Raw genomic sequence first — 12,996 nt, forward strand, 5'->3', positions numbered from 1 at the left:
TTTTTTTTTATTTTATTTTTTTAATTGAGATCAATTTTTTTCATACAATATGCTGATTATGGTTGTCCCTCCCCCAGCTCTTCTCAGAGTCTCCCTACCTCCCCCACATCCTCTCTTGCCTCCTTTCATTAGAAAAAAAACAAGCGTGTTTAAAAAAATAATAAGATTAAAAAACAAAAACAAAAACAAAACCTGGATAGGAAGAAACAGCAAATAAACAGAAAAACAAAGAGCCAAAGAAAAACCCCAAGAAACGTATATAAATACAAAGACATATATACACATTGGCACATACAGAGAAATCCTTTAAAAACACAAAATCAGCAGCTATAAAATATAAGAAAAGACCTGTTAGGTGGTGGTAGTGGTGGGGGAAGCCACGACAAAACTTTGAGACAAAAAACAAAAAAAACAAAACAAAAAACCCTTCCAAAACACCATGGAGTTAGTGTTAGCTGCCCACTGCTGGTGTGTACCCAATGAGACTGAGACTTCATTGGAGAAAGTAGCAGCTGTCAACTGGAGATGGCTTCTGATGGATGGGAGTTTGTGTCCACCCCTCTCAGTGCTGGGGGCCCCCATCTGTCGTGCGCAGATCCGGAGGGCACGATTTTTCTGTCCAATCAACTAAAGCCAGTCTACTAGGAGACTCATTTGTCTCCGAAAAGATGGCTCCTCTTTACTAATACAGACTAATTTTGCTAAAAGGCAGGTTGCTTCCGCGTTGAACTATTATAAGGAGGTCATAAAGGCAAAGGAAAGGAAGAACAGCCTAATGTAAAGACTGTGTTAGTGTGCACAGGAAGCACACATGGTTCAGCAGGCATTTATGGAGTTGATGCTCTCCTTCAAACACATGGCTGCTGGCGACTGAGTCAGTGAGCACCTTCTACCTGGTGAGGGCTTTCAGTCACAGTCAGGAGTCCAACTGGTCAAAACTCACTGAAACCCGCAAACAACTTAGAAAATCTGATTCTTAAATAATTAAGGACCCACAGAAAGAATCTGTCTGTGGATACTGACCAGAGCTTTGTTCCTAACAAGGAGCTGTAAAATGCACTAAAGGCTCCCAGGGAGACCCAGGAGACTGAGACTTTCTCATCTAGCTGAGGACCCAGGGTAACTCCCAGCACACACGACTGCTCACATCTGTCTGACCCTCCTCCAGTTCCAGGGATTTGACTCTCCCTTCTGGATTCTAGTGCCAGGCATGCACACAAACACATAAGTAAAAACACACTCATTTTTAAAGTGAAAAAACCTAGTAGGGCATAGTGATACTGCCTGTTCTCTCAGTGTTAGGTCCTGCTGAGGGCGTGGCTGGCATGGCCTGCCCTCTCCCAGAGACGCATGATACAAACCAGGCATTTTGGTTTCACTGCCCCCTTTGCCCCCCTTGCCCTTTCCCTTTTCTACCTCCCTGCCCTCTCTCCTTCCCTTCTCCCCCCCCCCAGCTGCATGCTTCCCCTCCCCCCACGCTGCTTCCAATAAACCTGCATTTATATACTATAGCTTTGTTGCCATGAGCTCATGTTGATTATTTAATCAATCATCCAGCATCTGGGAGACTTAGAGAGGAGAACTGCGAGTTCAGGACTAACCAGGGCTATACCAGGATGCTGTTTTACACACACACACACACACACACACACACACACACACACAGAAAAACAAGGAAAAAAGTACAACCATATAACGAAATAATACAAGAAAGTATATTTACTGAAACTAAACGTTGGGCATACTATTTAGGAAACATCCCAAACATGTCTATATAACTTGTTTTTTAATGATTATGGCGTCTAGACTATTATTTATGCCTATTGTTGTTGTTTGCTTTTTTTGTGACTGTGATTAAACATCCCGACCAAAAGCCAATTTGTGGGAGGAAAGGAATCATTTGGCTTAAATTCCAGGTTACAATCCATCATTTAGAGAGGTCTAGCAGGACCTCAAGGAAGGGCTCAACGAGAAGCAATGGGAGGCAGCGCTAACTTCTTCCCTGGCCTCCACTCAGCTAGATTTCTTACACATCCCAGGGTCTGAGGAGGGGTGAGGCTGCTCTCAGTGGGCCGGGACATTCGACGTCAATTAGCAATTAAGAAAATGTCCCACAGGCGTGTCCACAGGCCAATCTGATTTAAGCCATCCCTAACTGTCACTCACTCAGGTAACTCTGGGCCACTGGATCTCAACCTTCCTAACCCTTTAGGACACTTCCTCACCTTGTGGTGACACCCTAGCCATAAAATTATTTTCGCTGCTGCTTCCTAACTGTAATTTTGCTACTGTTGTGAATCATAAAGTGAATATCTGATGTGCGACCCCCCCAAGGGTTGCAATCCCGCAAAGGGGTTCTCAAATTAGGCTCTAGGCTGTGTCAAATTAACAAAATGTTTTAAAGTCTAAGATGACAGGTAACAATGTCTTCCTACTGGTAAAGAAAACACGGGAACATTTTCATTTCTTCCTATATTACAGTTTTCTAAAAATGAACCTATAGTACTTAAATTAAAAATAAAAAAGATAGTAAAGAGAGCAGCAGCCTATGCGCAGACAAGGAGGAGAAGGGTAGCGTGCGGCTGAGGCCCACCCAGGAGCTTGTACTGCCACCGCCAAAACAACCCAGCTCCACCACAGCAGTAAGAGTTCCCAGCCATTTGTTACAAGTCACTTGTTTAAAATGTATTAATCCATGCAGGGCATAGAAACACACAACTGTGACCCTACAACTAAGGAAGTGGAGGCAGGGGAACTGAGAGTTTGAGGCCAACCAAGCCACACAGTAAGGCCTATCTCAAATGTTAAAAATTACCTGTGTGTGTGCGTGTGTGTGTGTGTGTGTGTGTGTGTGTGTGTGTGCGCGCGCGCGCACGCGCGCGCGCCTCTCGCCCCCCTCTCAGTTGCATGTAGTGACAAGAAGGATCAGGGGGGAGGGGAGGAAGGTGTCAGCACGGATGTTGGATGGGCGTGAGGAGAAGCCCCTGGTTCACAAACTCACACCGGAAGTCTGCTCAGGCAGTCCTACTTTTATTGGAGACAAGCAATCACCTTTTGCTGCAGAATCAGGACTTTGTCTAAAACGCTTAGCGTTTTGTTTAATTTGTAACTGCACTTAGAAGCTAGTCTACGGGATCCACCAGCTTCAGCAAGAGTAACCATAAATCCGAAGTTCAAAACAAGGGGGCAAAAGGCGGCAAGGCAGGAGGGGTCCAACAATGGGTGGATAGCAGCAGTGAGGAACTGAGGCCGCGCTGAGCCGGGAAAGCATGACGGTGCGAGAGATGACCACAGAGAAACCGGGAGGAAACGCTTCTGCAAACTGCTGCTCATGTGCACATCAAACATTAGTCCATGAACCCTACAGCGCCTCAGCAGGGGAGCAAGCCTGCCAGGGAGCCTCACCACAATCTGTATAGAGCTTACTATGTACCAGGCAGTGTGGGAAGGTCTGGGTATTTAAATGTTGCTTAATGAATTGAAAGAAAGTTTCCAGGAAGCCTGGGATAAAAAAAAAAATTTTTTAAAAAGCAGAAACTGGGAGACTAGGAGATATAGATTCAAGTCCTGATAGTGTACAATCTACCAAGAAGGCAGAAACAAGTTTCTTTTTGAGTAAATTAGGGATGAAAATACATCTGTTCCACCTACTTCATAGGATTACTGCAGGAAACAAATAATGTGTTGGAGGGTTATGCAAACATTAGTCACTCTTAGTCATTTTAATCCGATTTTATTTTTATTAAATGTTGGAAGGTGGGGGCTACTGTGATTCATGAGCTCTAACACCTATGAGGATAGACCTGGCCATCATACATAGTCTGAAAATCTCCCAGGGAGATAACATAGTCAAGAGAAATGGAGCTACATTAAACAAACATTCTTGCCTTCTTCAAACGTCACCCTCTTTCTCCAACTTAACTAGTACTTTGCAAAATCAGGAAGCAACAGCCTTCTAAAGGCACTCCAGCATGCACAAACGCCAAAGACAGCGCTTGCTCACGTTTACCTGGTCGTGGGGGAGTTCTCATATTGCTAAGGAAGGCCTGAAAACACAAGTATCACTTTTAATAGGCTTCATCTTTCTTTTCCTGTGTTCTTGATCCAAAACCACAATTTAAAGTTTAGAAGTGAGACTTCAAATTTTTGAAAGCAAAACTGAAAAATAAAATCAGTCAATCTGCATTCCATCCTATGGATCTTCATCAGAACAACTGGCAATGATCAAAGCAAAAATGCTTAACTTGTGTAAAAAAAAGGAAAGCGAACATGAGACCTGCACAAGGCTGTGGTGACATCGAGGCACAGAGGCTGTGCCTGAGATAATGACCACACCGTCTCACGTCCATCCTCTCTACGCTGAACTACTTTAAAGACTTCCTTCACAGCATCCACACTTCTGTGCAAGCAGAGAGGCATTTTGAAATAATCTGCTTGCAGTTACAGGTCAGAGACTCACAGCTGTCATTAGAATCATGTTTCCTTTTCAGATGATCTTAAAACACACTTAGTTCTGAACTGTAAGAAAAAGAAGGGCTAAATAAGATCTTAACCACATGACTTATTGATAGTAAACAGTTGTAACACTTCATCTCGACCATTTTATTTTCATAGTAACATACTATTTAACAAAACCTATTTTAAAAAACTTTCAGTAAGTTATTACTGTTTAACCAATGTAACTTAAGATGAGATTTTTGAAGCACATTCCTTCATCTCACACTGTTAGCCTTACTTCCAAGTTATTCACTGTCAGACTCTAATGTGAAAACCAATAGTCTCTCTGATGTCAGACTCCCAGACCACTGAAAGAACACACTTTAATAACATCCCTATCAAAAAATAAATAATTAAATTAAATTAAAACAAAAACAAACAAACAAAAAAACATCCCTATCAACACCGTTCTCTCTTAACTTCAGAGCTAAGGCCAATAGGTATCTTGACAAACTATTAAGATTTAATGACTAGAGAATCATCAAAAAGCAAGATAAAGAAAACAGTGACACATCCTTGCTTACAAAATCAGGCTTTACAGAGTAATGCAAGGTTTGGTCATACAACTGATAAACTTTATTTAATTACATTAAATATTTATATTAATTATAATAACTTGTAGTTCTCCTGCCTCCCCCCAACCGAGGTCGTAAGATGGCAATTTTTGTTTAGGTTTCAGTGCCTGCCTCTGAGCTCGCAATTTAGCTTTGGAACCAGGTTCTGGTGATTCAACAAAACAGAGAGGTACTGCTCACACCTCTGCTCAGATGAGCACCTGGTTAGCGCCCTCACCTCAGGCTTTGCTCAAATCTACCCTTCTCAATGAAGTTTATCCCAACAATCCCTGTGATTCCTCACGGTGCCTCCAGCATCCCACCCAGGCATTCTAGATCCCCTGCGCCTGTCCATTTTCTTCTTCATGTTTATCGCTCCAACACCACACACGTTTATTGTCTCATGCACACAGAATATCATACTCCACGGCGGTGACCGTCTTTAGTCACTCTGTTCACTTGCTGTGCCCAAGGGCAGGGTCTGTGCTGTGAGAGCTGCTATACCACATCCCTTCACCTTGCTATCCCGGTTCTTCATCACTGCTCCTCATCAATCAATGCGCCTCACTCTAGCCATGCTCATGAGGAAAATGGGCTGGCACCTGCTGGAGGAGTTGGTTCTAGCCTTCTACCATGTGGGTCTTGGGGATCAAACTCAGGCTGTCGGGCTTGCCAGCAAGAGCCTTTACTTGCTGAGCCATCTTAACAGCCCCACACCTCCACTCTTAATAAACCTGTGACTTTCCATGATAACTACATTGCTCTTTTCTTCAGGATCGATTTACTGAGCAGACACTGTGTGCTAACACCATGCTAGACCAGCTAATACAGTGGTACACCTAAGGTCACTGTTTTCATATAGTCTCGGTAATAATAATAATTACTATTATTTAAATTTTATTAATAAAATAATTTTAGTAAAAAATTATCATTAGTGGAAGACCCTTCATGCTTCCTCATTACAATCAGAGCAGATGGAATAAGAAGATGGCAGAGAGCAAGTCTCAAGGCTCCTATAAAAAGAACCTCCTGGGGCCTGTTTCTTCCGACATTATCGGTGGACTGTTTTCTTTTGCCCCCTAATACTACAGTCCCCTGGGCTCTCCTGAAGCCTTCCTGGGGGACCTCACTGCATGGTGTAGGTACTCGAAGTCGGCTCCTAACCCTGTATCCCCAGGTCAGAGCTCTTGAGGCTAGAGCTGCATTTCCTCTTACCTAAGAGACACATTTACTTACACAATATCTGATGTTCAAACAAACCCAAGTACAAAATTCAGATCCCACAAAATTTGTATTTCCTGTTAATAGCACACACACACACACACACACACACACACACACACACACACACACAAAATATCACCCCAGACAAACAAGCACAAACACACCCAGGTGTCGTCATCAGTTACCTTCTCTTTCTCTTACATGGGTATTAAAAAAAAAAAAAAAAAATCTTATAAATTGGAACTCAAATCCATCTCTTCGGCTCCTACACTAGTATCCTAATTTACATAAACCCTCATCCAGATTATTCAGTAACGGTCTCTATATTCCAACTACTCTGTATTTTTTTCCCCTTGTACCAAGGAAAAGTTCCTCCTACAACACTTCTTCAGGTTACAGAAAAAAATACAGATTTCTTCATGCCCATGGGCAAGATCTGCCATCTTGTTTTTTTGCTGCCCTCCATTACCAGCTCTCTTAGGCTTGTTGGAAGGGCCCTGGAAGGAAGATGCTCGCCCTTCACGATTCTTCAAGGTTTCTGCCAGTGCCAGGCCCTAGGTCCCTAGATGCTTGCACATACTAGGTCCACAGTCTGATATTGTTTCCTATCTTGTCAATCTCCATAAAAATCAAACAAACAAACAAACAAACACCCTTTAATTACTGCCTCTTCTTCTGTTAGTTTCCCCAGTTACCCCAACATCCCCATACCCTCAATACAGAATTGATCATTCTTCCATATCTATTATGGCACTTACCAAAATGTGATGGTCGCACGTCTGTTTTCCCAACTAAATTACACTCTCCTTTTTTATAGTGAACTTGCTTTCTCAGGCCTGCATCTCCAGACCCCAGCATCAAGTCAGCACTCACCATCACTATGTATTAAGCTGTTTCTTTACAAATGGGATCCTGGCCTAAAGCCGTCCCAGAATTGTGACTGTTGGCTTGGGGGAGAGAAAGGAAGGCCTTGAAGAAAAGAGGGATTCATTACAGCACATGTCATCTGTCTAGCTTCCAGAAGAACCCACAGAAATGGTGAGACGATATGACAGAGATCTCCACACAAATTACGTCATTAATAATGGCAAAAGAATCTTAAAAATTGGAAATAACTAATGTGAAACTTAGAGGTTCATTCAATGGATCCTTGTAAAAACAGCCGTTTTGAAGAAAACTCTTGAGTCATTAAAGGTATGTGCTACATCGTGGCTGGCGTCATAAAACAATGAGGTCATTTCAGAAACAATTCATTTAAAAACACTCAGGAAAATGCTTGGAAAAAAAAACCCTATGTTAGCAGTGTTTTTTAAATCTGGGAAATTTACTACTGCTAATGTCATTAGACAAAAATTTCCTAAGCACCGGTCTGTTTGCTATAATACAGTTCTAGGCTGTTGTCCTGGAACTAAACATGTCACACCTGGATAGTCAGTCAAAGAGTTAATAAGAGTTTAAAGGAAATACACAGGTCCCCTACTCTAAATTTACATCCTATAAAAGGTGACAAGATCTTAGGATTTCTCTGGAAACCAGACTGGAAGCAGTTTTGGTACAAAATGGCAGAAGGGCTCGGGCTGCTGGTTGTGACCCATGAAGATGACCCAGGGCTGCTCTGTGGACAGAAGGTGGGAAGACACTATCTAGAAGTCCCCTTCCTGTTAGCAAGTGTCAGATCTCACAAACAGGATCTGCCGGGCTACAACAGACCTTCCCCCACCAGCCACCACACTCCTCTCCTTTGTTTCTCTCCCTTCCACCATTTCCTGCTCTGCCCTCAAAGATTTCCTCCATCTATCCAAATCTTTACACTTCTCTTCTTTCCAGCAGAGAACAACCAGTTAAGATGGAGTCTGCACCCCTTGGGAAGTCCTTGGGAAGACAGGAAGTTCCCAGGGGACCTGTGTGTTTGCGGAGTGTAAAGATTCACAAGGACTCTCGAGGCCGGAAAAGTTACTGCTTCATAATATAGCTCAGGCATAAAAAGAAACTGGGATGAATTAGTGGGGAACAGACTACATTAGTTCTCACTAATTATTTTACTAGTTTGTATCATGGATGCAAAACACTTTTAAAGCTCCCTAGGATTTTCAGTTTCTTAAAAATACAGAATCATAATACAATCACTCTGCCTTAAAAAAATTCCAAAGTTTCATGTTCTAGGCATATTAAGGAGTAAGTATAAACTCACAAAATTCCACAGGACTTAGATCACTGATAATAAATATGCTATGAAACAGCTTTTCAGAAATGTTTTCCAGAGAACTCAAATTATTGAAATTTGTAATAAAAACAGACATGGAGCTAGCATAAAAAGCAGTGCAGGGATACAGAGATTATAGACTCACACTGCTGTGATGTCAAAATTAAGTGCTCAGACAACTAGGTGACAGAATCACTTAGAGTAATTTACTTCTTTGTCAGCCTCTTAGGAACCATTTACTCTGTGTGTTCCCTAATTCTAGGCGTTAAGATAAAACAAAACGGGGAAATCCCTGTTCTCTGTGGAGTTATTTATATTATTTGGATCAAAACGGACAAATTAAAAATAAATAAATAAAACCGTGCTGGACGGCAGTAAGCACAATGACGGTCAGGTATGTCTAAAAGGAAGGAAGCAAGACACTGTCTGGGAAAAGATACTGAACAGAGGAAGTAGCAAGAACAAAGACTTCCCAAGTGGGAAGATGCTTATTGTTGTTTAAGGGACAGCCAGCCGGCTAGTGTGGTTAGAGCGGCCTGGGAGAGGGAGAGCGGTGGGAGAGGTTAGAGGTCAGAGTGAGGGGCAGGGGCTCCTCAGAACTGAGTAATGTCTTCCTAGACAGCAAAGTGGCAACAGGTGGAGAATGGGAGCAGGAGGTGATCCATGGTAATTACAACCAAACCAAACACAAGGCAGGCGCAGGAATTCTAGGGGCTGTGCGAGGCTCGCAGACTGGCCCGGAGTGCATATAAAGTGGGCATGGTGGTGAAAGGTGGGAGGTCAGGGTCAGGGTCAGGGTGGTAAGTATTTAGCCTCAGATTTGTCTGTTGAGTTGTCCACGTGAGCAGCAGGGCCAGGAAGCAGCTGGGTAAGAGGCAGGCAGTCAGCTGTCCTTTTAACATAAACATTGCTTCCCTCCTACCCCCCCACCCCTACCCTCTACCCTCCTACCCCCCTACCCCCTCACCCCTACCCCCTACCCTCCTACCCCCCCCCCATCCCCCTACCCAAAGAATATACTCTGTCCAGAGAGCTGCTCTGGTTTTCACTCTGTAAAGAAAAACGTGCAGGTCTTGGCAAGATCCTTGTGGGTAAAATATTCCCTTAAAAATTTCTGTAGTAGGGGAAAAAGGGGCGGGGGGGGGGCGAGGGTGGAGGAAGAACTAGAATTTAGATTACTGTATAATTGCCATGAAAGGTCTATTTTACAGGGAATCCTAAGACAAAGATGATTGAAAACGGGACTGAGAAAGCAAACAAGAGTTTGTTTCTTAAAGGGCAAGCATTTCCTAATAGGGCTAGTGCATAGACAAACAAGTATGCGCAAACTACCCCTAATTTTACTTAAGGAAGGGAATTCCATTATAATTGTGCGCTTTGCATGCAAGGTATTCAAGGCCAGAGTCAGGACCTTGCTTCCTGTTGAAGAGCCCTGTATCTAGAACAGTGTCTGGTTAGACTCAAGGGCCTGTTTTTAGGGATAAAAAGCCTATCCAAAGCCCTCACCCCAGAATCCAGCAGTGCTAGTGGTACCCTGATACCACCCTGCGGGACTACTGCTAGAAAATTACTCAAAAAATGAGTAGAGAAAAGAGGCGTTTTCCTGGCATAGTCGTAATTAACATAGCTCAATGGAGTCAAGCGATTACTCATGAAAAAGGCCATTAGGGCTATATGCAGATTGCTGTTTGGAGCATACTGATATATAGGTCAAAACAGAAAAGCAACTTTTTCTTAGTAGCCACAAGGAATTGCACCGATTCCATCCTTTTGGAACAAAGAACAAAAGCCATAAAGGAATCTCCGACAGTCTCTTCCTTAACTCTTCAAAAACGTAGCATTTTTGTTGTTGGTTTGTTTTTGTTATGTCAAATACGAATTTATTATTATTTATCTTAATATAAGAGACCAGTAAAACGGCAGCAATTATCCACTCACGATTATGGAACGCCATAAATCCTAAAGAGGGAAATTATTGGAGTCGGAAAACCCAGTTAGGCTATATTCCTTATTATCAACCAGGTACAAATGCTTAAGCTTCTGCCAGGTGAAAAACAACTTGTCTCTAAATTTGTTTATATTTAATTACATTGTACTTATTTACTGGGTTTGTGTATGGGGGGGGGGGTGCATGCGTGCAGAGGTCAGACTTTCCACAAGGAGAATCAGGGACCAAACAGGGGTCCTAAGGCTTGGTAGCAAGTGCCCTTACCTCCTGAGCCATCTCACAGGTCCCCTAAAAACATCTTTCTACACGCTGTCGTGTTTATCCTGTTACTCCAGAACCAGACTGCTTACAGTTCACAATTTAGAGCCCGGCTCCACAGAGCTTTTTAATGTCAAGTTCATCCATAACAATACTTTACAAGGCAAATGTCTGGATTCCCAATATTCTTTCCTGTCTACAGCCTTCCGCGAAGCATTTTTTTTTTCTTTCCACGCGAACACCAGAACACCCTTCAGAGTAACTTCACTACCATAAATACGCCTTAAAAATCACACACAAAAAAGCTCAGCCGTGGTTTGGAAGGTGAGGTTAGCTCTGCTTGTTGGTAAGCAATTAGACCCGGCGGGGAACCCAGGGTGCTCGGAACGGTGCCGCGGGGTCCGGGCCACTTCCTGGCCGGACGCTCTGGTCCGGCGCATCCCGGGGGGGGGGGGGGGGGAAGAGCCCCACGCTCGCAGGCCGGCCCGGGCCTCACCTTGTACACGTCCCCGTAGGTGCCGCTGCCGACCCTCTGCACCAGCTCGTAGTCGTGCTGCGGGTTCCGCCTCAGGATGTCGGCGGCAGGCCTCAGCGGGGCCTCCATCTTCGCTGCGCCCAGCCCGGGGCTCTGCCCGCGGCGCCCTGATCCCGCTAACGAGGGCGCGCGGCGCTTCCCAACATGGAGCCTCGGCCCGCAGCTGCGCCTGCACCGGCGAGCGCGGGGTGGGGGGCCGAGGGGAGCCTCACGGGCGCCGCGACCCCCGGCAGCCTCCGGGCCTCGTCGGCCCCGCGCCGCCCGCACCCGAGGGGCCGCCCGTTCCCCGCCGAGCGCCGCTTCGGAGACCCGCGTCCTCTCAGAGTCGGCCGTGCGCACCGTCGCCGCCGCACCACGTTCCCCCCACCCGCGGCTGCGTCACCGGGAGACACGTTCGCGACCGGCGTGGAGCGAGTCCGGCCCGCCCGAGAGCGCAGGCCCAGAGTGCCGCCCTGAGGCCCGCCGGGCGCATGACACCCTCGCCGTCGCCGTCGCCGCGCCCCGCCTCCCAGCTGCTTGAGGGGCGCCCCGGGCTTTCGTGCCGGTGTCTGACCCGCCCAGACTCGGCCGGGATTCGTCCGGTTGCCAGCGGGACAGGAGGAGGAGAGGAGGGCCTGTGTGTAGGCCACGGCAGCACTGCCCTCCCAACTTCCACACGGCCAAGGTAAACTGAGGCTGCCCGCAAAGGAGGTAGGGAAGTGCCCTGTTGTAAACGCCGGCACGCCCGACTGCACCTTCCTGTTTTACACCCTGTTCCCGGTGGTACCAGTTCTGAGGCTGGACCGCACACCTACACAACCTGTCTTCCACCGGGGTTTCCCTAACCGTTTCTGAAACCCCCCCGCCCCCCCCCCCAGTTTCCCGAGAACTTCCAGTGGTCTCTGGGCATCGCCCCAGTGTTGCAACTTTAATGGGACATGGGGTTCCCGAGAGCCTAAAACAAAGCTGGAGACCTTAGTCGGCTTTTGGCTTCAGCACTTCCAAAGGAGGTGATCTAGGACAAGGCATACTTGGCAGCATCCCAGTGTCCTTATCTCTAATGGGAAGAGGATAGATAGGTTTTGCATTGACACCCGAGAAATGTTTGCAAATCACTTTACAGGATTGTAAAGAGATTATCCAATCTAAGAGGTTTTAAAATGCTTACAGCACACAAAATATTGGGCAGGAGTACTGAGAAGTGATTTGGCTAATGTTTCAGTCCGTTTTGCAGTTTGAGTTCCAGTCTTGTTCTTAAGGTAGAAATTAAATTACCAATTGTATGTATCCTGGTAAAAACTATTTCTAGAGTCATGCAGAGATTTTTTTTTTTTTTTTTCAGTAGAAAAACCAGATAAGTACTGGAAAGATGGCTTAGTGGGTAAGAGCACTCCTGCTCTTCAGAGGACATGGCTCCCAGCACCAGCTTGGCAGCTCACACTGTCTGTAACTAAGTCGAGGTGGGGGTGGGAATCCACTCCGTAGGCACCAGGCATGCACGTGGTGCACTGACATACATGTAGGCAAAAGACGAAATTAAATAAAAATTTGAGAAAATTGGAAAAAACAGATTAATACACAGCTGCTGTGTGCTTAAGTGACTGAAAAATTATGAGTTTCAAATGACATGTGGCTCCAGACACAATCCAATTCTGTTTAGAGAAATACACTTCTAATAGTTAATAAACGAAGAAATTAAATTAACACCTTAACAGAACAGGGAATATATGCATTTTCTTGTGTTCCACACACAAAGAGCACTTCTTTAGGGAACATAAGTAAGCCCAGACTTACATGC

At 45.1% G+C, this 12,996-nt stretch overlaps 2 protein-coding genes across 4 annotated transcripts in view; one reads left to right on the plus strand and one right to left on the minus strand.

The window, feature by feature from the left end:
* The window catches only part of Map4k5 (mitogen-activated protein kinase kinase kinase kinase 5), a 91,633-nt gene extending 80,221 nt beyond the window's left edge, over positions 1–11,412 (minus strand). Inside the window, exon 1 of the mRNA XM_051147067.1 lies at positions 11,181–11,412. Within this exon, the coding sequence (XP_051003024.1) occupies positions 11,181–11,288 (108 nt within the window). The 5' untranslated portion in view covers positions 11,289–11,412. The remainder of the gene's footprint in view (positions 1–11,180) is intronic.
* Positions 11,413–11,814: 402 nt separating this feature from the next.
* The window catches only part of Atl1 (atlastin GTPase 1), an 84,129-nt gene continuing 82,947 nt past the window's right edge, over positions 11,815–12,996 (plus strand). For 2 of the 3 annotated variants that reach the window (XM_051146965.1, XM_051146978.1), the window contains exon 1: positions 11,815–11,883. The gene's annotated coding sequence lies outside the window, so the exon portion shown is untranslated. Of the gene's footprint in view, positions 11,910–12,996 lie in introns of all 3 variants that reach the window. The other variant, XM_051146973.1, reaches the window with a different exon arrangement.

Source organism: Acomys russatus, chromosome 1 (assembly GCF_903995435.1).
Source record: "Acomys russatus chromosome 1, mAcoRus1.1, whole genome shotgun sequence".
Lineage (NCBI taxonomy): Eukaryota > Metazoa > Chordata > Mammalia > Rodentia > Muridae > Acomys > Acomys russatus.